At 49.4% G+C, this 26,848-nt stretch overlaps 1 protein-coding gene across 1 annotated transcript in view; it reads right to left on the bottom strand.

Annotated features, from left to right (window-relative positions):
- Positions 1-772: 772 nt before the first annotated feature.
- Positions 773-26,848, bottom strand: part of LOC140388644 (laminin subunit beta-2-like) — a 305,667-nt gene continuing 279,591 nt past the window's right edge. The window contains 6 exon segments of the mRNA XM_072473108.1: positions 773-4,817; positions 6,960-7,119; positions 8,059-8,235; positions 8,774-8,915; positions 16,681-16,888; positions 18,323-18,467. Of these exon segments, the coding sequence (XP_072329209.1) occupies positions 4,681-4,817; positions 6,960-7,119; positions 8,059-8,235; positions 8,774-8,915; positions 16,681-16,888; positions 18,323-18,467 (969 nt within the window). The 3' untranslated portion in view covers positions 773-4,680.

Here is a 26,848-nt window from a genome sequence, read left to right as displayed (position 1 = left end):
GCCCCACCACGACGTCCGGACCCACCCGCTGCCCCAACATACCTCTTTGGGGCTCCTAGAACAACCCCCCCCCACCCCACCTCTTAAGGGCAGGGCACCCTTGGGCCTGATCCCTGGCATGGGCAACCTGGCACTGCCATACTGGCACCCAGGCAGTGCCAAGATGCCAGCTTGGCAGTGCCACCCATGGTGCCTAGGTGGGTGCCAAACTGGCAGTGCCAAGGTGCCAGCGGGACTGCCAGCTAGGGTACTCCAATGGCCTGGGAGACCCGTCCCAAGTGCCATTACACCTGGCCCACCTTTGTGTGTACCAGTGCTAAATGATGCCTTGGCGAGGTCTCCCAGGCTCGGGCGTTAGATCCCGGTCCTCAGGGGAATCGCGCGCAGGCATATTTAAATGAGCCCAATGTTTCACTTAAGTATGTTCATCTTGCCTGGCGAGATCCAGATCGCGACCTCTCGCGAGGTCTCATTGGATCTCACGAGGCATTCCGAGGGTCGCAAATCGTGTCTCCGAGCCGGGCTCGACCAGGCCATTCGATCACCCCCTTGGTTTTTTAAATTCCAGCTTAATTTAGTTAATTGAATTTAATTTCCCCAGCTTCATGGTGGGATGGGAACTGATATCTCTGGTGCATCAGTCCAGACCTGGAGATTACTGAACCAGAAAAATACCTGTTATGCAACTGTTGCCTATGCTACCATTCTCAAATTGTCTACTAAATTGTTCTTAAAATAGTACAATGAGATAGAAAGCAGATGAAGCATTGAGTAAACACGGAGAACGTTCGTATTTATTCAGTGCTTATTGAAGCATATTTAACATAACTACAGAAAAAAAGCAGAATACTGTCATGAAAATAAGTCTGTTAGAAGAGTCACTTCCATTATCCACACTAGTGTTCTGGATAGCACTTTATTCAGCTGTTATTCTTTTGGTGAATGAGACCGTGGCCAATTGCTTAAAACATCATAATTGGCTTGTAATTAAAACTCCTGCAACTTACATACCCATAGTATACCCAACTCACGCACCCATAGTAACTTTAATCAGAGCGCTGTGGGAGAAAGATTTGGAATTCACTCCGTTACCTTAGGGCAGTGTTGTCCATCAGAAATTACTGCCTCGCCCTGTGTGGGGATGGTCACATTATCCGAGCCACATTCACTAATTTTAGTAGCAAACACTTTACATTCAACCTAGGCAAATGTACTTCATGTGTGTATTTGAAAACATCTCCCACTATTCTGTAACCAAGGGGTTAAAGCTGCCACAACAATTGAAAAACCTTTGCACACACTGCTTTTTCTCTTGCTATTTTACCAACAGACAAAAAGTTCAAATTTACATGCAATGCCATGACGATATGAATGTTGAAATCACATACCCATTGACAGTTATTTACCAATCAGAAATACAATGAGGCACATTTGGATTCTCAATTACATGTGGCTAGTGGCGAATGAAATGGACAACATTGCCTGAAGGTGTTGAGGATCAGCGTTTTCAATCAGGTCAAATGGGTGAGATGGAATCTGCATGTTAGATTGCACTCACTCTGTGAAAGAAGTGAGACAGATCTATGACACTTATTTTTTTTTGTTCAATGAATTCTGACATCCTTGACCTAAAGTTTGGAGATCGTCGAGAGCTTCAATGGAACACAGAATTTTTATATAGCAAAGGTTTGTTAAACGACAAACATTAAACAGCACAACCTTACATGACCACTCGGCACCCCCAAGCATTTTACCATTAATTAAGTACTTTTTTGAATGTGGTCACTGTTGTAGTAAACAAGTGGCACAACAGCTAATTTGCGCACAGCAATTTGGTAATGACTAGTGTTTATGATGTTGATTGAGGGATAAATATTGACCAGGAGTGTGGCGATAACTCTTCCGCTCCTCAAACTAGTGGCCATATGAGGTCGTTTACATCCACCTAGAGAGGGCAGGTAGAACATCAGTTTTAAATCTCATCGATAAGACAGCACCTCCAACAGCACGAGCACTCCTTCAGTACTGCTCGACTGGAATGGTAGCATTGATTTTTGCAGACAAGTCCTGGAATCTGACTTGGACCTTCTAACTCAGAGGCAGGAGTGGTACTTTTAAAAAATTCATTTTTATGGGATGTGGGCTTCCTTGGCTGGACCAGCATTTATTACCCATCCCTAGTTGCCCTTCAGAAGGTGGCGGTGAGCTGCCTTCTTGAACTGCTGCAGTCTATGTGGTGTAGGTACACCGACAGTGCAGTTAGGGAGGGAGTTCCAGGATTATGACCTCGTGACAGTGAAGGAACGACGATATATTTCCAAGTCAGGATGGTGAGTGACTTGGACAGTAACGTCCAGGTGGTGATGGTGTATCTGCTGTTCTTGTCCTTCTAGATGTTACTAGTTGTGAGTTTGGAAGGTGCTGTCTGAGGAACCTTGATGAGTTCCTGCAGCACATCTTGTAGATGGTACATACTATTGCTACTCTATGTCAGTGGTGGAGGGAGTGAATGCTTGTGGAAGGGGGAGCAATCAAGTGGGCTGCTTTGTCATGGATAGTGTTGAGTTTCTTGAGTGTTGTTGGAGCTGCACTCATCCAGGCAAGTGGAGAATGTTCCATTACACTCCTGACTTATGCTTGACAATGATGTCAGCCATGGCCCTAGCAAAACTGGAGTCGATGGGAATCAGGGGGAAACTCTCCACTGGTTGAAGCCATACCTGGCACAAAGGAATATAGTTGTAATTGTTGGAGGTCAGTCATGTCAGTCCCAGGACATTGCAGCAGGAGTTCCTCAGTGTAGTGTGGACAGGCTTTGGGGAGTAAGGAGGTGAGTTACTCGCTGGAGGATTCCTAGCCACTGACCTGCTCTTGTGGCCACAGTATTAATGTGGCTAGTCCAGGTCAGTGTCTGGTCAATGGTAACCCCCAGGATGTTGATAGTGGGGGATTCAGCAGTGAAAATGCCATTGAATGTCAAGCGGTGGTTAGATCCTCTCTTGCAGGAGATGGTCATTGTCTGGCATTTGGTGGCACAAATATAACTTGCCATTTGTCAGCCCCGAGCCTGGATATTGTCCAGGTCTTGCTGCATTTGGACAGGGACTGCTTCATTATCTGAGTCATTGTGAATGGTGCTGAACATCCCCACAGTTGACCTTATGTTGGAGGGAAGGTTATTGATGAAGACACTACCCTGAGAAATTCCTGCAGTGATGTCCTGGAGCTGAGATGATTGACCTCCAACCACCACAACCATCTTCCTTTGTGCCGGGTATGACTCCAACCAGCGGAGAGCTTTCCCCCTGATTCCCATTGACTCCAGTTCAGTGAGGGCCATTGCTGACAACATTGTTAAGGAGGCTCTGAGATCTCGCCAAATGAAGGAGTGGCACTGTTCCCACAAGAGATCATTCAAATCAACAACTCTTGCATTATTATTATTGTTACAATTCAAAGCAGTTTAAATGGACTGTGTGGGCAGGCTTGCTAACAGCAATCCACTCAGGGAAGGACCTCCGATGTATTTGCAACAGCATGAGAAAACTCCATGTTGCTCCCACAGTAACCAGCCAAAGGAAACTGGATTTAATACTGCACAGTGATAATTTTATACAGAATGATAAAAACACTGAGGTTGGAAGGAAAGTAGGAAAATTCTCCAATTACAACAGGGCTTGGGGCATCTGAGAACTTCCAAATTACTGCCACAAATTAACAAATGCTGCTGCAAATGTAGGAATCATTAAAATTAGTTCCAGTGATTTCCACCTGAAAATTCACGCTTTCTTTTCAAGTGATGAATTGGCAAGAAAAATAATTTTCTCCTTAACTTTGCTGAAGGCAGGATTGCAACTCTTTCCCTGAGCGTAATCTCCGGCAACTTTGAAAATATCGGCATCATTGTGAAAGGTGTGAGGCAGACAATAAACAATCTTTTTTTGACTTTTAATTACAAAGAACATCTTAATTGTTAAATGAGGATCTCTGATGATGAGGCCCATTTACAAATGATAAACAACTGGAGAATCATTGAATTTGACTGTAAATCCTCAGCTTGTTTTCTTAAGTCGGAGCGACACCCAAAATATAAAATAAGTGATTTTACCTTTTTTCCCCCCTATATGCTTTTATATGGAACCTAAGACCTGATAAAAATCAAGTTTTAAATTGGATTAAACCTGCCATTAAAAATCTTTTCACAAATTGCAGGAACCACTCAAGTAATGTTCACGTCTGATTTAACTCAAGGGGCTTTATGACATCCAAGCATCTATTTCTTTAGTATTCCATGAAGCAGGTCATTACCTGCTCGACATCCTCGGTGCATTTTTGCCTTTGGGCTTCTGTACCTAAGAGATTCATTGGGAAATTGCGAGGGGGAGATGGCAGGGGTAGATAATTGAGAGGGGGAGATGGCAGGGGTAGATAATTGAGAGGGGGAGATGGCAGGGGTAGATAGTTGAGAGGGGGAGATGGCAGGGGTAGATAATTGAGAGGGGGAGATGGCAGGGGCAGATAATTGGCATAAAGGAGATGTATTGTGCAGAAGAAAAGCCAGATTGTGATGTAGCACTTAATAGCTGGATAATGTGATATTTTCATGGATGTTTTGAAGGCTTTATTATACGAGTGCTTATATTTATAGGTAAGGGTATTTTAGTTTTGGCAATTGTTCATTTATTGGCAGGTGTTGTAGATTTGGATCTGTTGGTTAATGGCTTTCAAAATTTCTTTCATCTTTTCTTCCAGACCATCCAGCTGGTGGGCCTTTTCCTCCAGAACCTGCTCATTTGCTTCATATTGACCCTCAAGATCTGTTGGGTAGGAGAAAGTTCATCCAGTTAGTTGTGAAAAATGCACATCCTGCATTTTTATAACACCTTAAATGTGGTAAAACATCCTAAGGAAGTTCATAGGACGGCTATTCACATTCATATTGTGCACAGGAGAACTGAAGGCCCAGGCCGCTGAAGGCCTCAATGCCAAAGGTGAAGCAATCAGGGATGTTCAAGAGGCCAGGATTGTAGGAACGCAGAAACGCGGGAAGCTGTTGCAGCCTACAGTGATAGAGGGAGCAAGACCATGGATCGGTTTGAAAACAAAGGGTGCGATCCAATGGCCATGCTGTGTCGAGAGGCAGCTTGCTGCGATGCAGCGTGGCTGATAAAAGCCGGGTAACTGCGCTCCCGGGATCTTCGCGGCTCGCAATGCCTCGCAAGATCCAACATGATCTCACGAGACGTTGTGATGTAAATCCCGCCTAATGTGGGCGGGTTCACATTGTGGCAAATCTGCATGTTAGAGCGAGGCACTAAGCAGTTTCCCAAGCTATCTGAGACTTTGGGATTCATCCCCTTCACCTCAGACAAGCATCACTCAGTACTGGTCCCCACAAAGGGGACCGGACGGAACAGCACTCGTGGGGGTCTCCCAGGGGATCGGAGGCCCCCAGCTGTATGCTCTTTGTGCAGGGTGGTGCCCTGGCATTGCTGGTGCCACCTGGTCACCCTGGCAGTGCCACCTGGGTGCCAGCTTGGCACTGCCATGGCGCTCAGCTGGCATTTTGTGCACATGCATGATCGGGCCGGAGGTGCACTGTGTTGGGGGGGAAGAGGGATACAGGGGGGTAGGATGGGAGCAGGGACCCTCCCATAGTGCGTTTGGGCTGGCAGGGGGAGTCGATGATTTCTTCGGGAAATGGCGTCCCGATCTCTCGCTACACTGGGGAGTTCCAGCGAGTGGAGCTCCCACTGTACAAAATGGAGCTATGTGCAGCCTAGAACGTGCGTTCTCTGCTGAGGCCCCTTATACAACGCGAGTCTCGTTGAATAGCCATGCGTTTCTCGGAGCTGCGAGCGCAGGAACCACGCGGCTAAACGCGATCGCCACGGGACGTTCATCCATTTAGTTGAATCGAGCCCAATATGAGAATTTTTAAAAATCTAGGTGTTGTCAGACCAGGACCCAATGTGAATCAGCGAGCACAGGGAGCGATGCTGTAAACTGCATCGAAAAATTAGGAAAGCTACAAGCTGCCGGAAATCAGTTGCTGGAGAAAGATCCACTTGTTGCCAAACCCGCTGAGTGTTTCCAGTATGGCCCAGTTTTAGTTCAGATTTCCAGCTTCTGCAGTATTTTATTTGTGTTGTAATAATTGTATATAAAAGCATGAATGGGTGATGTCAGATTTCACACTGTTAAGGATGGTTATGAGGAAGCTTGATAAATACATTAGGGAGAAAGGAATAGAAGTTTTGCTGAGATAGAATCATAGACTTTACAGTGCAGAAGGAGGCCATTCGGCCCATCGAGTCTGCACTGGCTCTTGGAAAGAGCACCCTACCCAAGGTCAACACCTGCACCCTATCCCCGTAACCCAGTAACCCCACCTAACCTTTTTGGACACTTAAGGGACAATTTAGCACGGCCAATCCACCCAACCTACACATCTTTGGACTGTGGGAGGAAACTGGAGCACCCGGAGGAAACCCACGCAGACACGGGGAGAAATGCAAACTCCACACGGAGTCACCCGAAGCCAGAATTGAACCCGGGACCCTGGAGCTGTGAGGCAGCAGTGCTAACCACTGTACCACTGTGAAATATGGAAGGAGAAGGCTGGTGTGGAGTATGATCACCAGTAAATACAGCTGGGTAAATGCCTGTTTCTGTGTGAGCTTGCTGTGTTAGTTGCCAAATTTCCTGCATTATAACCCTTCAAAGGTTCGTCATTGAGGACACCCTGAGTCCATACAAGACACTGTCGAAATGCATGTCTTTCTTGCCCTTTTTCCATTTTCTGACCAGGACTGCTCAAAAATCCGCACTTTGTGATGAAAATCCATCACACGTTTCACAACAGAGTGCTTTCCCTTGAAGTTAACCTGATATGAAAAAGATGTCACACACATCTCCTGGCAAATCTGTTTTAGAAAATTCACTTGTCAACATCTCACCGTCCAGTCTCTCCAGCTTGTCTTGTGCATCGCTCAGGAGTTGCTTGGCTTCATTCCGAAGGCTCTCTGCTCTGTATTTAGCATCGAAAACCGTGCCACTCTTTCGGTCTACAGCACTGTGCACAGTTTTATATTTGTCTGCCAGCTGTCCCTCCAACATCTGGAAGCAAAAATAAATAAATAAAGGTAACCATGTAGGAAGGTGTGACGTTGATGGGCGGGAAGATCCCAGCTGATCCATCAGCCTGTTCTACACCTCATGGTGGCTACAGACCCGTGACTGAACGCTTCCTCTGTCCCTCAGCAGATATACAGACTGAATTGGCTTTGTGGGTTAGTGTGGAACAGGTAATAGTGAGGTAGCAGCCCATTTTACATCTCTCTTCATTTTAATTTATATTGCAGCCAGTCAGGAAAGATGATTCGCTTTCACCTGTTTTACACTAACACACAAAGTCACAGCAATAATAATAATTATCTTTATTATTGTCACAAGTAGGCTTACATTCACACTGCAATGAAGTTACTGTGAAAATCCCCCAGTCGCCACATTCCGGCCCCTGTTCGGGTACAGAGAGGGAGAATTCAGAATGTCCAATCCACCTAACCTGCACATCTTTGGACTGTGGGAAGAAACCGGAGCACCCGGAGGAAACCCACGCAGACACGGGGAGGATGTGCAGACTCCGCACAGACAGTGACCCAAGCGGGGAATCGAACCTGGGACCCTGGCGCTGTGAAGCATCACCTAAGGCAAGGTTTGTTGGCAAAATTGACAGGTGGACTGAGCAATCAGTCTCCGTGTGAATCTTCGTCAATAAAAATGAAATGAAATAAGATGCTGTAAAGACAGAGCGTTGATTTATTAGGGGTGGTTTTAAAATAGTCACCCACTGACATCCCATTGTCTTCTCACAGGCTACAGCTTTAACCTGCTCTTCAGACCAGCTCAGAAAAATATACAGAACAGAAATCGCATCTATGTCGGTTCTTGGAAAAAACTATGCAAAAAATCTCACTGCTCTGTACTTTGTGCAACTGGAGCTTTCCTTTCACTGCCCGTCCATCTCGTGCACGTTTGAGAGTTTTTCAGTTGTACCTGTTTGGCCTCGTTGGCTTTATCCCGAGCCATGTTAGCCGTTTCCTCTGCCCGTGATGCCACCAGGCTATTGTTGGCGCGTTTCATTTTCAGTGCATCGATTCTGTTGTCCAGCTGTGTCAGTCTGTCCACTGCCTTCATCAGCTCTCTCTCTGCACTCACCGTTTGGCTCCGTATCTGAAAACCGAGAGAAGCAGAGCATTCACTATCACTGGAACCAAGGCCACCTGGATCATAATATTCCTCAACTCATCAACTGGAACAAAAAAGGATATGGGTGAACATTAGGATACGGCTGAGTCGGTGCCATGAATTAATTGAGCGGCAGACGCAATAAGTGATGGACTTGAGGGCAGTCATTATACCATCAGTGCTAAAAACAAAGTGGAAATCTCGAACACTCCTCAAAAGACTGTAGCTGTTGGGGGGTCAGTTGAAAACTTAAAGACCACGACTGATGGATTTGTATTGGGTAAAAATATGAGCGGAGATGGAGCAAACATGTCAAAACAATGAAACAGCCGAGTGGAACTGAATAGCCTCCTCTCCCTATGGAACAGGTTTGAGGGGATGAATGGCCTCCTGTCCCTATGGAACAGGTTTGAGGGGATGAATGGCCTCCGCCGGTCCCTCTATGTTGTGCCAGAACTCAGAGGAGGTAAGAAGGAAGATAAATAGTTTTGAAAACTCCCATGTTGGAACTTTTCCTCCTTACCCCATTCAATGTCTGATCAGTCTCTTCAATGTCTCCCTTTGCACGGTTGATTGCACTTTGCGCAGCGTGTTGAGCTCGGCTAGCCTCTTCCAGGGCTTGCTTCACCGCCTCGGCTGTGTTTTTAACATTTTCTGCACGGCTCCTTTGCAATGAAGGAAATATAAAGATGCATTATAAGTCCCTGGCAAATGAACAAAGCTGAGGTCGAGCTTTTTACCTAATTAGAGACCAGCAGCAAAATTCTAACAAAGTTCAGAGAGAGGACATGTGAAAGTGAGACTGAGAGAGGCAGACAATCTGAATGAGTGTGATTGGGTGTGGGATTTATAAGTTGGTCTGTGTGTATGGATATGTACGCGAGAGAATGTTCATGTGCGTGTTTGCGAGAGAGTGTGTAATTTTTCATGAACAGGAAATGGGCATTGCAGACAAGGCCAGCTCTTATTCCCCATCTCTAACTGCCTTTGAGATGATGGTGTTGCCTTTTTGACCGTTGCTGTCTGTGTGGTGAAGGTACACCCACAGTGCGAAGAGATAGGGAGTTCCTTGCTTTTAACCCAGTGGTGGTGAATGAATAATCATATATTTACAAATCAGGAGTCTGTATGACATGGTGGTCTTCCCATGGACCGGCCGCTCTTCCTTTTAACTGGTAGACGTCATTGGTTTGAAAGGTGTTGTTGAAGAAATCTTGACAGGTTGCTAAAGTGCATCTTGTAGATGGTACACACAGCTATGTAGTGGTGGTGGACAGAGTGCATGTTTAAGGTGGGAGATTGGTTATGACAGCTGCATCTTGGATGGAGCTCCTCGAGTGTTGGTGGAGCCGCACTCACCCAGGCAACTGGACTTTATTCCATCACATCTCTGACTTGTGCCTTGTAGATGTTGGACAGGCTTTGGGGAGTCAGGAGGCGAGTTACAAAAAAACCCCAAAAGAATGAGAACGAGTAAAAATATGTGGAAGATCTTGCCCCGGTTGTCATGGTAAGTTTTCTTTTGTAGACCAACTGGGTATTTCCCAAAAGATTTATAAAAACAATGTTTGGAACATTTCCTATTTCAACTGTCAATAAATTTGTTCTCCTGTAAATTTGTCCTGTACTTCTAACAATGCACAATACCTCTTCAATAAAAACCAAAGCTGATTAATTTCACACACAATGAAGTTATTTACTCTCTGGCTCTTGGAAAGAGCGAGCCAAATAATCCCACCTGCAACTGGAGTTACTGTCCCTCCCTAATATACAACGGAGACCAAAATCAAACAGATTTCAGGCAGTCCATTGGAAGGAGTGTTTTTTTCTTTACTCGTGAGTTGTGGGAGTCGCTGGGCCAGCATTTATTGCCCAGATCTGAGGGATTTAAGAGTCAACCACATTGCTGTGGGTCTGGAGTCACACGTAGGCCAGACCGGGTAAGGACGACAGATTTCCTTCCCTAAAGGACATTAGAGAACCAGATAGGACTTACAACAATTGACAATGGTTTCATGGTCATCATTAGACTTTTCATTCCAGATTTTTGTTGAACTCAAATTTCACCATCTGCCCATGCGGGGATTTGAACCCATGTCCCCAGATCATTACCCAGGGTCTCTGGATTACGAGTCCAGAGACAATGCCACTACACCACTGCCTCCACATAATGGTACTAAAGTTTCAGAGGGCATTATCCACCATGGCTCCCACTCTCAATTCGTGTCTCCTGTTTAATGAAGATTGTGTAGCTTGGTTATAATCAGATAATAAACAAAAGCTCGCTATCTCGCCATGTATTTGAATAATTAAGTCCTGGGGTGGTGGCTGCGTCCCAACAAAACTAACCTTCAGGTAAGAGGCAAAATGAGTGTTTGATATCAAGATGTTTTAAAGGCTAATATAAAACTGGAGTTTTAATACTCCAATGAGGTTTCTCCAAATATGATCATTTTTAATACTACTCACTCCAACAACCCCAGCAAAACTCCCAAACGTGCACGAGATGGACGGGCAGTGAAGGGAAAACTCCAGTTGCACAAAGTACAGAGCAGTCAGATTATTTGGATAGCTCCTTCCAAGAGGCGACATATGTCCGACCAGCCAAACCATCCCTCTGGGATAAAGTAAGTTGTGTTTCGAAGGTATAAAGCCGGGTTTGCTTTGAAGGGGCTAAATGGGCATTTCTGTCCAGCTGCAGTTACTTCAGTTGCCAAGTTGATGTGGAACATCAGCTGCACGGAACGTCCAGGACTTCCAGGATTGAATATTTAACGATCCAGTGAGGTTGTTTGTTAAAGATTTGTTCATGGGATGTGCGTTGCTGCTGAGGCCAGCAAATCTCATCTCATTATCTCAGCTCTGGATGAATAGTCCAGTGACAATACTCAGCCACTGCCTCCTCGGAATTGACATTTCCTATGGTAAGAATCATCGTTTGAGATTCAATTTTTGTTCATAAAGGGAGGCAAACATTTATCCCAGGATCTTGATCCTGTCCTTTGTAGGAGGGCTAATCATGTGACCACAATTCTTTCAACATTGCCGGGATCAGGTCCGACTGATTCTGCTCACTGGGATTAATTTTTTAAAATACATTTTGTGACACACACAGCGCTGTTAGGGAGGAGGTTCCAGTGAAGGAACAGCGATATATTTCCAAGTCAGGAAGGTGAGTGACTTGGAGGGGAACCTCCAGGTGATGGGGTTCCCATGGGCGGGATTCTCCCGTACCCGGCGGGGGGTCCCAGCGTGATGGAGGGGCGTGAACCACTCCGGTGTCAGGCTGCCCCAAAGGTGCGGAATCCTCCGCACCATCAGGGGCTAGGCCCGCCCCGGAGTGGTTGACACCCCGCCGGCCAGCGTGGAAGGCCTTTGGCGCCGGGGCTGAAGGGTCTCCGTCGGCCGGCGCGGGTCCGCGCGTGCGCGGGAGCGGCTGTTGACGTCATCCCCGCGCATGTGCAGGGGGGGGTTCACCTTCGCGCCGGCCATCACGGAGGCTTACACGGCCAGCGCGTAGGAATAGAGTGCCCCCACGGCACAGGCCCGCCCGCAGATCGGTGGGCCCTGATCGCGGGCCAGGCAACCGTGGGGGCAGCCCCCAGAGCCAGATCGCCCCGCGCCCCCCCCGAGCCCGCCCGCGCCGCCAGGTCCCGACGGTAAGAGACCAAATCCAATTTACGCCGGCGGGACCTGCATAGAACGGCAGGACTTTGGCCCATCGCGGGCTGGAGAATTACCGGGGGGAGCCCGCTGAACGGCGCGGCGCGACTCCCGCCCTCGCCAATTCTCCGGCGTCGAAGAACTCGGCAGCCGGCGGGGGCGGGATTCACGTCGTCCCCCGGCGATTCTCCTACCCGGCGGGGGGTCAGAGAATCCCACCCCTTGTGTCTGCGGCCCTTGTTCTTCTAGGTGGTAGTGGTCGTGGGTTTGGAAGGTGCTGCCAAAGGAACCTTGGTGAGTTCCTGCAGTGCATCTTGGAGATGGTGCACATGCCTGCCACTGTTTGTCGGTGGTGGAGGGAGTGAATGCTTGTGGATGGGTATCATTCAAGTGGGCTGCTTTGTCTTGGATGTTGACAAGCTTCTTAAGTGTGGTTATGCACTCATCCAGGAAAGTGGAGAGTATTTCACTGCACCCCTGGCTTATGCCTTGTAGACTGTGCAAAGGCTTTGGGGAGTCAGGACATTGAGTACCCACTGTAGCATTCCCAGTCTCTGACCTGCCCTGGTAGCCACAGTATTTATATGGCTGGGCCCAGATCAGTTTCTGGTCGGTGGTAACCCCCAGGATGTTGATAGTGGGGTATTCATTGATGGTAATACCATTGAATGTCAAGGGGCGGTGGTTAGATCCTCTCTTGTCGGAGATGGTCATTGCCTGACACTTGTGTGGCGCGAATGTAACTTGCCACTTGCCAGCCCAAGCCTGGATATTGTCCAGGTCTTGCTGCATTTGGACGGGGACTGCTTCGTTATCTGAGGAGCCGTGAATGGTGCTGAACATTGTGCTGTCATCCGCAAACATCCCCACTTCTGACCTTATGATGGAAGGGAGGTCATTGATGAAGCAGCTGAAGATGGCTGGGCCGAGGACACTACCCTGAGGAACTCCTGCAGTGATGTCCTGGAGCTGAGATGATTGACCTCCAACCACCATAACCATCTTCCTTTGTGCCAGGTCTGACTCCAACCAGTGGAGAGTTTCCCCCCTGATTCCCATTGACTCCAGTTTAGCGAGGGCTCCTTGATGCCACACTCGGTCAAATGCTGCCTTGATGTCAAGGGGCAATCACCCTCACCTCAATATCAGGTGTCACTGGTTATTGATCTAAAAACTTAAGACAATTTCCATCCCACAGATTGATTGCAGTTGGTCACTGGTTTATTTATTTTTAGTACAAGCATAATGGGCCGAATGGCCTCTTTCTGGTCCCCATCACTCTAGAATCTTTCATATTTGAAGATTGCTTATTGGTTAATTTTGTATTTGGAGGTTTGTCCAACAAAGATAACACCATCTTGGCCAACACAACTCTTATCTAATGTTCTCGATCTTCTGCCACACCATTTAATATTTGTCTTTCTGTTGAAGTCTCATGCTTCATCGAGACAGGGAAGGTTGGACAGTTTGGGTCTAGCTATACCCATTGGAGTTTAGAAGAATGAAATGTGATCTTATTGAAACATTCAAGATCCTGAGGGGACTGACAGATTGGATGTGGAGAGAATGTTCCCCTTGTGAGAGAGACCAGGACTAGACAACACAGTTCAAAAATAAGGGATCTCCCATTTAAAACAGGGATGAGGAGACTTTTCATTTCTCTGCCAGACAGAGTTAGAGGCAGGGTCAGTGGATATTTACAAAACAGAGGTAGACAGATTCTTGAATCAAAGGGTATAAGAGAGAGGCAGAAAGAGGCAGTGAGGCCATAATCAGGTCAGCTATGATCTTAATGACTGGAACAGCAGCTTGAGGGGCTGAATGGTCTCCTCTTGCTCTTAATTTAGATGTTCCTGTGCAGCACACCCAGCCTGACATCATTAGCCTCCAGCAGTCACAGCATTTGCCTTTGTGGTGGGTGTGACTCCAGCTAGTCAGACATTTTCCACCCAGCTTCCAATCGACTCCAATTTCGCTGGGGCACTTTGATACCGTATTCAGTCAAATGGTGCCTTGAGGTGAAGGAGCTGAACTCTCATACAGTATGTGTGAATGTATGGTCGCATTTAAGTGCATGTGTGTATGAATATCTATGTGTGTATGTGTGTGTGTGTGTGTGCATGATTATCTATGTGTGTGAGTATGAATATCTATGTGCGTGTGTGTATAAATACCTACGTGTGAATGTGTGTGTATGTATAAGTATCTATGTGCATGTCTGTATGAATATCTATGTACGTGCGTGCTTGTATGAATATCTACATGCGTGTGTGTGTGAATATCTATGTGTGTGTGTGAATATTTATGTGCATGTGTATATGAACATATGTCCGTGTGTGTATGAATATCTATGTGCGTGTGCGTGTGTGAATATCTATGTGCGTGTGTGTATGAATATCTATGTGCGTGTGTGAATATCTATGTGCGTGTGTGTATGAATATCTATGTGTGTGTGTATGAATATCTATGTGCGTGTGTGTATGAATATCTATGTGCGTGTGTGTATGAATATCTATGTGCGTGTGTGTATGAATATCTATGTGTGTGTATGTGAATATCTATGTCCGTGTGTGTATGAATATGTGCGTGTGTGAATATCTATGTGTGTGTGTTAATATCTATGTGTGTGTGTGTTAATATCTATGTGTGTGTGTGTGAATATCTATGTGTGTGTGTGAATATCTATGTGTGTGTGTGTATGAATATCTATGTGCGTGTGTGTATGAATATCTGTGAGTGTCTATATATGAATATCTATGTGCATGTGTGTATGAATATCTATGTGCGTGTGTGTATGAATATCTATGAGTGTCTATATATGAATATCTATGTGCGTGTGTGTATGAATATCTATGTGCGTGTGTGTATGAATATCTATGTGCGTGTGCGTGTGTGAATATCTATGTGCGTGTGTGTATGAATATCTATGTGCGTGTGTGTATGAATATCTAGGAGTGTCTCTATATGAATATCTATGTGCGTGTGTATGAATATCTATGTGCGTGTGTGTATGAATATCTATGTGCGTGTGTGTATGAATTTCTATGTGTGTGTGTATGTGAATATCTATGTCCGTGTGTGTATGAATATCTATGTGCGTGTGTGAATATCTATGTGTGTGTGTGTTAATATCTATGTGTGTGTGTGTGAATATCTGTGTGTGTGAATATCTATGTGTGTGTGTGTTAATATCTATGTGCGTGTGTGTGAATATCTGTGTGTGTGTGAATATCTATGTGTGTGCGTGTGAATATCTGTGCGTGTGTGTGTGAATATCTATGTGCGTGTGTGTGAATATCTATGTGTGTGTGTGTGAATATCTATGTGCGTGTGTGTGTGAATATCTATGTGTGTGTGTGTGAATATCTATGTGTGTGTGTGTGAATATCTATGTGTGTGTGTATGAATATCTATGTGTGTGTGTATGAATATCTGTGTGTGTGTGAATATCTATGTGTGTGTGTATGAATATCTATGTGTGTGTGTATGAATATCTATGTGTGTGTGTGTGTGAATATCTATGTGTGTGTGTATGAATATCTATGTGTGTGTGTGTGAATATCTATGTGTGTGTGTGTGTGAATATCTATGTGTGTGTGTATGAATATCTATGTGTGTGTGTGTGAATATCTATGTGTGTGTGTATGAATATCTATGTGTGTGTGTGTGTGTGAATATCTATGTGTGTGTGTGTGAATATCTATGTGTGTAAATATCTATGTGTGTGTGTGAATATCTATGTGTGTGCGTGTGTGAATATCTATGTGTGTGTGTATGAATATCTATGTGTGTGTGCATGAATATCTATGTGTGTGTGTGTGAATATCTATGTGTGTGTATGAATATCTATGTGCGTGTGTATGAATATCTATGTGCGTGTGTATGAATATCTATGTGCGTGTGTGTACGAATATCTATGTGTGTGTGTATGAATATCTGTGCGTGTGTGTATGAATATCTATGTGTGTGTGCGTGTATGAATATCTATGTGCGTGTGTATGAATATCTATGTGTGTGTATGATGAATATCTATGTGCGTGTGTGTATGAATATCTATGTGCGTGTGTATGAATATCTATGTGCGTGTGTGTACGAATATCTATGTTTGTGTGTATGAATATCTGTGCGTGTGTGTATGAATATCTATGTGTGTGTGCGTGTATGAATATCTATGTGCGTGTGTATGAATATCTATGTGTGTGTATGAATATCTATATGTGTGTGTGTATGAATATCTATGTACGTGTGCGTGTATGAATATCTATGTGCGTGTGTATGAATATCTATGTGTGTGTGTATGAATATCGATGTGTGTGTGTATGAATATCGATGTGTGTATGAATATCTATGTGCGTGTGTGTATGAATATCTATGTGCGTGTGTGTATGAATATCTATGTGCGTGTGTATGAATATCTATGTGCGTGTGTGTATGAATATCTATGTGCGTGTGTATGAATATCTATGTGCGTGTGTGTATAAATATCTATGCGTGTGTGTATGAATATCTATGTGCGTGTGTATGAATATCTATGTGCGTGTGTATGAATATCTATGTGCATGTGTATGAATATCTATGTGCGTGTGTGTATGAATATCTATGTGCGTGTGTGTATCTTGCGCTGTCCCACTCCGGGAGACGGGCTCTAATACACGGACAGCAATTACAAACCAATTCCCGTAAAACTGCAGCAGTTTAGTTCCCAACCAGTGTTGAGACAAGTGGATAGACTGGACGTGACTGAGGCAGTGACTGCCCTGAATATACCTTGCTCTTCTGGCATCCAGAAGGAGCTGTTCTGCTTTCCTCACATCATCAGCGGTCTGATCCAAGATGGTGTCTACGTTGGACAAACTGCTGACCTTGTCTTTGATCTCCTCGGCAAGGTAGCGGATTTGCTGAGGGGAGGCAGGGATCGAGAGCTCCAGAACGCGACTGGCCACCATCTCGATGCTGTCAGGGTCTGCCCCCTCCTCTGTTCAGTGATGGGTGAAAAGAACAGAAGGCATTAATCTCCTGTAACATTACAGGCTGAATTTTATGGAGGGAGGGGACATATTGCTTTCCCCTGCCACCACCACCCACCCCCTCCTTGACCAACATTACGTTTTGGGCAGCCTTTCACAGTAACTTCATTTGGGGCAGCACGGTAGCATTGTGGACAGCACAAATGCTTCACAGCTCCAGGGTCCCAGGTTTGATTCCGGCTTGGGTCACTGTCTGTGCGGAGTCTGCACATCCTCCCCGTGTGTGCGTGGGTTTCCTCCGGGTGCTCCGGTTTCCTCCCACAGTCCAAAGATGTGCAGGTTCGGTGGATTGGCCGTGATAAATTGCCCATAGTGTCCAAAATTGCCCTTAATGTTGGGTGGGGTTACTGGGTTATGGGGATAGGGTGGAGGTGTTGACCTTGGGTAGGGTGCTCTTTCCAAGAGCCGGTGCAGACTCGATGGGCCGAATGGCCTCCTTCTGTACTGTAAATTCTATGATTACGTTTTGGGCAGCCTTACGGAAATGAGACTGAATAGGAGGAGGTCCCACTCTCGAGAGCTACCAGCCAATCACAGCCTGCCACTCCCATCCACCTGGCCTGGGCAAACATGTTATGGCGAAGGAAACAATATTCGGGTCAATTGGTTTGTTAACTAGTATGGGCGGCACGGTGGCGCAGTGGTTAGCACTGCTGCCTCATGGCGCCGAGGACACAGGTTCAATCCCGGCCCCGGGTCACTGTCCGTGTGAAGTTTGCAAATTCTCTCCGTGTCTGCGTGGGTCTCACCCCCACAACCCAAAGATGTGCTCGGTGGATTGGCCACGCTAAATTGCCCCGTAATGAAAAAAAAAGAATTGGGTACTCTAAATTTATAAAACAACAAAAAAAAACAATTGGTTTGTCAACAAGCAGAGTTAATTATATCTTTAAAGATGGGGGTGGGGCTGCTCGCTTGCCTATTCTATTACGGGGACCAGAATGGGGTGGGCTAAACACCTGTTACATCCCCCCCCCCCCCCACCCCAGCTAGAAACACACCCAGTCAGGGGGGTGGTAAAACGTGAAGCAGATTTATCCCAATCCACAGCTGGATTGCTGACGAATATGCCAAGGTTACTATTTTGTTTGTCTTTGAGATGTGAGGAGCGACTGTCAAACCAGCACTGACCACTCTGAGTGCACTAAAGCGCACAGTCGTAGGAGTAATCGGACTGGAGTCACATCTCAGCCGGACTAGGCAGGAGTGGCAGATTCCCTTTCCTGCGGGAATGTTAGAGAAGCAGCCTTGGGTCAGTCGCCACTCTAAAGATTAACTTGTCTGTGCTGAATGACTGCGTTACAGTGTAGTTCCCTGCAGCGCTGGGATAAACCTGCTTCAGATTTTGCGGATGGCATGACCATTTACTGCTCTCCCCTTACGTGTGAGGAAGTCTCGGATCTGCTTTATGAGGTCACGCAGTTCTTTGTTTGAGCGATTAATCCGGTCCTTGGCATCATTTGCTTTGTCCAGAGTCACTTGAGCTCTCTGCCTCGCCTCATTTGCCTTTAACTTCGCCAAAGCAACCTGCAAATACAAAATAAACCAATGAGGAAATTTTCAAATATGGAAAATAAAATCACAGAATGCCGCAGAACTGAAGGAGGCCCACCACGCCTGCCCGAAAAATAAATAAACCAAATGACCAACTACGATCGACTTGTGGGCTGGAAATTGTCGAACATTTTCAGATCCCTAACCAGTGACACTCGGCCAGAAATGCTGGAAACACTCAGAAATTCAGCAGCATCTGTGGAGAGAGGTAGAGAATCAGCATTTCAGCTCAGTGAGCTTTTATCGGGAGACTGCCAAGTGTGTGGTCCGAATATGGGGCGAAATTCTCCCCCAACGGCGGGATGTCTGCCGACTGGCGCCAAAGCCGGCGCCAATCAGACGGGCATCGCGCCGGCCCAAAGGTGCGGAATGCTCCGCATCTTTGGCGGCCTCGCCCCAACATTGAGGGGCTAGGCCGACGCCGGAGGGATTTCCGCCCCGCCAGCTGGCGGAAATGGCGTTTGTTTCCCCGCCAGCTGGCGCGGAAATGTGGCGCATGCGCGGGAGCATCAGTGGCCACTGTCAGTTTCCCGGCGCATGCGCGGGAGCGTCAGCGGCCGCTGTCAGTTTCCCGCGCATGCGCAGTGGGGAGAGTCTCTTCCGCCTCCGCCATGGTGGAGGCCGTAGCGGAGGCGGAAGGGAAAGAGTGCCCCCACGGCACAGGCCCGCCCGCGGATCGGTGGGCCCCGATCGCGGGCCAGGCCACCGTGTGGGCACCCCCCGGGGTCAGATCGCCCCGCGATCCCCCCAGGACCCCGGAGCCCGCCCACGCTGCCTGGTCCCGCCGGTAAATACTAGGTTTGATTTACGTCGGCGGGACAGGCAATTCCTGGGCGGGACTTCGGCCCATCCGGGCCAGAGAATCCAGGGGGGGTCCCGCCAACCGGCGCGGCCCGATTCCCGCCCCCGCCCAATCTCCGGGAGCGGAGACTTCGGCAGGGGCGGGATTCACGGCGGCCAACGGCCATTCTCCGACCCGGCGGGGGGTCGGAGAATGACGCCCATGATGGACGAGGCCTGTCTGAGCTTGGTCCTCTGGCCTCATTATCATTATCTGGGTGTGCTGCTGCCGCCTCCCACATCTCCGCTGCACCCCACACCCCCTCCCCTTTTCACAGAAATGGGTGTCAGATTGCATTTCTGATCAGCTCGAGTGGTCGGCTCTGGTAGATACCGTGCTGTGCTTTGTGTTGCTTATTTCAGGATGGTTGACGTAGTTCACAATGACCACAGAATAACTTTTAACTCAAACAAATCTATGATTTTATTTGCACTACTAAACTGGGATTTGACACTTCGTCCTTAAGAATACACAACTGATCAATAACATCCAACTACACTCATCTACTGCTAATCTCACTAATTAAACTATAATCTAACCTTACACTATCTGCTCGGATGACCTTCACTAGCTGTCTCCTGCGTACACTCCTCCCCTAAGGCCCAGCATCACGGCTTTATATAGTAGTATCCGCAGACTCCCTCCAGTGGCTACTCTTGACACTACATTAACCCATGTCATGCTGATAGTTATGATAATCAGGGGCTGGTTTAGCTCAGTGGGCTAAACAGCTGGTTTGTGATGCAATTCCCGCACCAGCTGAGAATTCTGAATTCTCCCTCTGTGTACCCGAACAGGGGCCGGAATGTGGCGACTAGGGGATTTTCACAGTAACTTCATTGCAGTTTTAATGTAAACCTACTTGTGACAATGAAGATTGTTTATTTTATTTTATACCACAGGACAGTACCGTCCACACTGGCAAGTGACCCAGAGCCAGGGGCAGTCCAGAGATGGACAGAGATGTGTAAAGACCTAGAATGGAGTCAGCCCCATAACTGTATCCTCTTCTGTATATAGTTCAGAGTTGTTAATAAAGACTTGTCGTTAATATACACCAAACTAGGGCGGCACGGTGGCGCAGTGGTTGGCACTGCAGCCTCACGGCGCCGAGAACCCGTGTTTGATCCCGGCCTCGTTCACTGTCCGTGTGGAGTTTGCACATTCTCCCCGTGTCTGCGTGGGTCTCACCCCCAGAAGCCAAAGATGTGCAGGGTAGGTGGATTGGCCACGCTAAATTGCCCCTTAATTGGAAAAGAAAGTTTAAAAAATATATACTCAAAACTATGAACCTATTTCTTGGTGGTTGAAGCAGTTCTTCATGGACACAGGCCGGATCAAAAACCCTGGTCCTCACATGGACACAGGCCGGATCAAAAACCCTGGTTCTCACATGGACACAGGCCGGATCAAAACCCTGGTCCTCACATGGACACAGGCCGGATCAAAAACCCTGGACCTCACAAGAATGCAGGAAAACTAAGAAAGGCCAGTCTGAACGGATTCTGAGCTGATGCAAACTCCCAGCTGAAGTGACAGACGCGAAAACAATTCTCCAAAAAGAAAAGGCTCCAGAGAGAGAAGGGCCTGGAAGCGAAGCGTTAGAGGTCCAACTCCAGCAAGCAGAGCTCACAGCCTGCAGGGGCGAGGGAATATTTGTTAAAAATTCCAGGCCAGCCAGTCCTGAGAAACTCTTTTTCATTCATGCAGTCAGAAGCTGTTTCAAAGAAATCTGTTGCTAATCCGATCCCCAACCCCAAGTCAAAACATGTGGGGGGTCATTCTCCGACCCCCCGCCGGGTCGGAGAATGGCCGTTGGCCGCCGTGAATCCCGCCCCCGCCCCCGCCGAAGTCTCCGGTACCGGAGATTGGGCGGGGGCGGGAATCGGGCCGCGCCGGTTGGCGGGACCCCCCGCTCAATTCTCCGGCCCGGATGGGCCGAAGTCCCGCCCAGAAATTGCCTGTCCCGCCGGCGTAAATCAAAGCTGGTATTTACTGGCGGGACCAGGCGGCGTGGGCGGGCTCCGGGGTCCTGGGGGGGGCGCGGGGCGATCTGACCCCGGGGGGTGCCCCCACGGTGGCCTGGCCCGCGATCGGGGCCCACTGATCCGCGGGCGGGCCTGTGCCGTGGGGGCACTCTTTCCCTTCCGCCTCCGCCACGGTCTCCACCATGGCGGAGGCGGAAGAGACTCTCCCCACTGCGCATGCGCGGGAAACTGTCGGCGGCCGCTGACGCTCCTGCACATGCGCCGGGAACCTGTCAGCGGCCGCTGATGCTCCCGCGCATGCGCCGCATTTCCGCGCCAGCTGGCGGGGCACCAAACGCCATTTCCGCCAGCTAGCGGGGCGGAAATCCCTCCGGCGTCGGCCTAGCCCCTCAATGTTGGGGCTCGGCCCCCAAAGATGCGGAGCATTCCGCACCTTTGGGCCGGCGCGATGCCCGTCTGATTGGCGCCGTTTTTGGCGCCAGTCGGCGGACATCGCGCCGTTGGGGGAGAATTTTGCCCCTGGTTTTGGTTACCCCATGGCCGTGGTTTTGGTTACCCCATGGCCGTGGTTTTGGTTACCTCATGGTTACCTCACGGTTACCTCACGGTTACCTCACGGTTACCTCATGGCCGAAACAGCAAGTTTGTGGTTCGGATTAAACTGAATCGCGGCCAACTGACCCAGGCAGCCATTGCAGGTCACAGCTCTTCAGGAGCAGATCCAGGTATCGTTTAGATGAGTTGAACATTTCAGCCTCAACCAGCAACTTAGGCAGCCCACTACTCTCCGAGTGAAAAAGAATTTCCTCATGATCCCTCTAATCCTTCCACTTTAAATCTATTCCCGCTGGTAATTGACCGTCAGCTAGGGGGGGAAACAGGTTTTCCCTGTCTACCCTGTCTGTGCCCCTCAGAATTTTGTACACCTCAATTACATCACCCCTTAGCAACCTCTGTTCTAAGGAAAAGGACCCCAGCCTATCCAATCTCTCCTCATAGCTGCAATTTTCAAGCCCTGGCTACATTCTTGTGACTCTCCCCTGTACTTACTCCAGAGCAATTATGTCCCTCCTGTAATGTGGTGACCAGAACTGTACACAAAACCCCAGCTGTGGCCTAACCAGTGTTTATCCAGTTCCATCGTTACATCCCTGCTTTTGTATTGAAAATGAAAATGAAATGAAAATCGCTTATTGTCACAAGTAGGCTTCAAATGAAGTTACTGTGTGTAGCACACAATGACCTACGAGAGAGGCGAGTAGAGATGAAGTCGATGAGGCTTTATTGAGCGAGACTTGTTCCCAGCAGTTCAGCAACAGAATGGAGCGGCGGGGAGAAGCTCGGGTTCTTATACTCCGTCTTCAGGGCGGAGCCAGGAGCCAACAGCCAACCAGGACCCGGGATCTGTCAGCCAATAGCATCACGGCTTCACAGTCCCACATGACCCCTAATACATACTACCACATTCACCCCTTGTTAAAATGAACCCGGCGGGGTGGTGGTTCGCATGGTGGTAGGGGTTTACAAGGCTGGTCCTGGGAGGAAAATTTCGGGCATGTCATGACAGTTTTCACCCTACACTGGGCTATGTACAAGGTTTGTGAAACTATTTACAATATTAGTAAGAGAAAATTTTTTTTGTTACAGTCCAACAACATTCTTGGTGTCACGCCGATGCCACGAGTCGAGCGGGCGGTCTGGTCTTCCTCGTCGATCGCCTCAGCCCCGGTGGTGGTGCAGGTGCTTGTTCCGGCGTTGTCGTCTCCGGGAGCGTTTCGGTGTTTGTTCCTGTTTCACTCCTGGGCGGACACGGGAGGAGGACCGATCCTCCCGGGAAGGGGGTGGTCGCGGGGTGCGCCGGTGGCAGGGAGGGGATGATCGGTGTCGGGGGGGTGTGTGTGTGTTGCCGGCGGGCGCCAGGTCTCGCAGGGAGACCGTGTCCTGTCGGCCGTCGGGGTACGCCACGTAGGCGTACTGCGGGTTCGCGTGGAGGAGGTGAACCCTCTCGACCAACGGGTCCGACTTGTGCGCCCGCACATGTTTCCGGAGCAAGATGGGTCCTGGGGCCGCCAGCCAGGTCGGCAGCGACGTTCCGGAGGAGGACTTCCTGGGGAAGACAAGGAGGCGCTCATGAGGCGTTTGGTTAGTGGTGGTACACAGCAGCGACCGGATGGAGTGGAGAGCGTCCGGGAGGACCTCCTGCCACCGGGAAACTGGGAAATCCCTGGACCGTAGGGCCAGTAGGACGGTCTTCCAGACCGTGCCGTTCTCCCTCTCTACTTGCCCGTTCCCCCGGGAGTTGTAGCTGGTCGTCCAGCTCGAGGCTATGCCCTTGCTGAGCAGGAACTGGCGCAGCTCGTCACTCATGAAGGAGGACCCCCTGTCGCTATGGATATATGCGGGGCAACCGAACAGTGTGAATATGGTGCCAAGGGCTTTAATGACTGTGGCCGCTGTCATGTCGGGGCAGGGGATGGCGAAGGGGAAACGGGAGTACTCGTCCACCACGTTCAGGAAGTATGTGTTGCGGTCGGTGGAGGGGAGGGGCCCTTTGAAATCCAGACTGAGGCGTTCAAAGGGGCGGGAAGCCTTGATCAGGTGCGCTCTATCCGGCCTGAAAAAGTGCGGTTTGCACTCCGCGCAGATGTGGCAGTTCCTGGTGACTGTACGGACCTCCTCCACAGAGTAGGGGAGGTTGCGGACTTTATAAAATGGTAGAACCGAGTGACCCCCGGGTGGCAGAGGTCCTCGTGGAGGGTTTGGAGACGGTCTATTTGTGCATTGGCACATGTGCCGCGGGATAGGGCATCGGACGGCTCGTTCAGCTTTCCGGGACAGTACAAGATCTCGTAGTTGAAGGTGGAGAGCTCGATCCTCCACCATAAGATCTTGTCATTTTTAATTTTGCCCCGCTGTGCATTATCGAACATGAAGGCTACCGACCGTTGGTCGGTGAGGAGAGTGAATCTCCTGCCGGCCAGGTAATGCCTCCAGTGTCGCACCGCTTCCACTATGGCTTGGGCTTCCTTTTCCACTGAGGAGTGGCAGATTTCTGAGGCATGGAGGGTTCGGGAGAAAAAGGCCACGGGTCTGCCCGCTTGGTTAAGGGTGGCCGCCAGAGCTACGTCGGATGCGTCGCTCTCGACCTGGAAGGGGAGGGACTCGTCGATGGCGCGCATCGTGGCCTTTGCGATATCCGCTTTGATGCGGCTGAAGGCCTGGCGAGCCTCTGTCGACAGGGGGAAGGTAGTGGTCTGTATTAGCGGGCGGGCCTTGTCTGCATACTGGGGGACCCACTAGGCGTAATATGAAAAGAACCCCAGGCAATGTTTCAGGGCTTTGGAGCAGTGGGGGAGGGGAAATTCCATGAGGGGGCGCATGCGTTCGGGGTCGGGGCCTATTATCCCATTGCGCACTACGTATCCCAGGATGGCCAACCGGTTTGTGCTAAAGACGCACTTTTCCTCGTTGTATGTGAGGTTCAAGGCGTTAGCGGTCTGGAGGAATTTTTGGAGGTTGGCGTCGTGGTCCTGCTGATCGTGGCCGCAGATGGTTACGTTATCGAGATACGGGAACGTGGCCTGCAACCCGTGCTGGTCAACTATTCGGTCCATCTCCCGTTGGAAGACCGAGACCCCGTTCGTGACACCAAATGGGACCCTTAGGAAGTGGTATAGATGCCCGTCTGCCTCGAAGGCTGTGTACTTGCGGTCACCTGGGCGGATGGGGAGCTGGTGGTAGGCGGACTTGAGGTCCACGGTGGAGAAAACCTTATACTGGGCAATCCGATTTACCATGTCGGATATGCGGGGGAGAGGGTACGCATATCCTGTGTGTACCTGTTGGTGGTTTGGCTATAGTCTATGACCATCCTTTGCTTCTCCCCGGTCTTTACTACTACCACCTGGGCTCTCCAGGGACTATTGCTGGCCTGGATTATGCCTTCCTTCAGCAACCGCTGGACTTCAGACCGAATAAATATCCGGTCCTGGGCGCTGTACCGTCTGCTCCTAGTGGCGACGGGTTTGCAATCCGGGGTGAGGTTTGCAAACAAGGACGGCAGTTCAACCTTGAGGGTTGCGAGGCCGCAGATAGTGAGTGGGGGTATTGGGCCGCCGAATTGGAATGTTAGGCTCTGCAGGTTACACTGGAAATCTAATCCCAGTAATGTGGGCGCGCAGAGTTGGGGAAGGACGTAGAGCCTGTAGTTTTTAAACTCCCTCCCTTGCACCATTAGGTTCACGATGCAGAACCCTTTGATCTCTACGGAGTGGGATCCTGCAGCTAGGGAAATCTTTTGCGTACTTGGATGGATGGTCAGAAAACAGCGTCTTACCGTGTCGGGGTGAATGAAACTTTCGGTGCTCCCGGAGTCGATCAGGCATGTGTCTCGTGTCCGTTGATCAGCACCGTTGTTGTCGTCGTCTGGAGCGTCCGGGGCCGTGATTGATCCAGCGTCACCGAAGCCAGTCGTGGTCGTAGTGTCTCGGCGTCTTCTTCGGACCCCGTGGAGCCGTCAATGCTGGGGTCCTTTGTTGCCATCCAAGATGGCGGCGTCCATGAATCGCACGCGGCCGGGGGTGGACAAAATGGCCGCCCCCATGGATCGCACATGGTCGGGGGTGGACAAAATGGCCGCCCCCATGAATCGCACGTGGCTGGGGAGTCACAAGATGGCAGCGCCCATCCCCCTCTCGTGGTGACCGGGACCCAAAAATGCCCGCGGGTCGCACATGGGGCGCTGGGGGGGGGGGGGGGGGTTGGGGAGCGTTTGGGATGCGCTGGGCTCGTTCTTCTCCGGGGATTGCGGCGACCCCCCGGGACCGGCACACAGCCGCGTAATGGCCCTTCTTGCCGCAGCTTTTGCAAATAGCTGCGCGGGCCGGGCAGCGCTGCCGGGAGTGTTTCGCTTGCCCGCAGAAATAGCAGTGGGCCCCCCCGGGATGGTCTGGCGCTTTAACCGCGCAAGCCTGTGAGGGAGGGGGGGGGGGGTTTGTCGCGACGGGGGTCCACGGAGCCCAAGGGGCTGCCGCGCGGTCGGGGCCGTAGGCGCGGGCGTTTTGTGAGGCCACATCTAGGGAAGCTGCAATGGCCCGTGCCTCTGAGAGTCCTAGCGACTCTTTTTCTAAAAGTCTTTGGCGGATTTGGGGAGAGTTCATACCTGCCACAAACGCATCGCGAATTAGCATGTCCGTGTGTTCAATCGCGTTCACCGGCGGGCAGCTGCAGCCCCGTCCCAAAATTAGCAGCGCGGCGTAGAACTCCTCTAACGATTCTCCGGGACTTTGCCGTCTCGTTGCGAGTTGGTAGCGTGCGTAGACCTGGTTCACGGGGCGAACGTAAATGCTCTTCAGTGCTGCGAGCACCGTCGGGAAATCCTCTGCGTCTTCTATGAGAGGGTAAATTTCCGGGCTTACCCTGGAATGCAGGACCTGCATTTTCTGGTCTTCTGTGATCCGGCCGGGGGCCGTTCGGAGGTAGCCTTCAAAACAAGCTTGCCAGTGTTTAAAAACTGCTGCCGAGTT

The sequence above is a fragment of the Scyliorhinus torazame genome, chromosome 13 (genome assembly GCF_047496885.1).
Source record: "Scyliorhinus torazame isolate Kashiwa2021f chromosome 13, sScyTor2.1, whole genome shotgun sequence".
NCBI classification, from domain to species: domain Eukaryota; kingdom Metazoa; phylum Chordata; class Chondrichthyes; order Carcharhiniformes; family Scyliorhinidae; genus Scyliorhinus; species Scyliorhinus torazame.
Note: the sequence above shows the minus strand (reverse complement) of the source record. Positions and strands in the feature narration are given on the sequence as shown.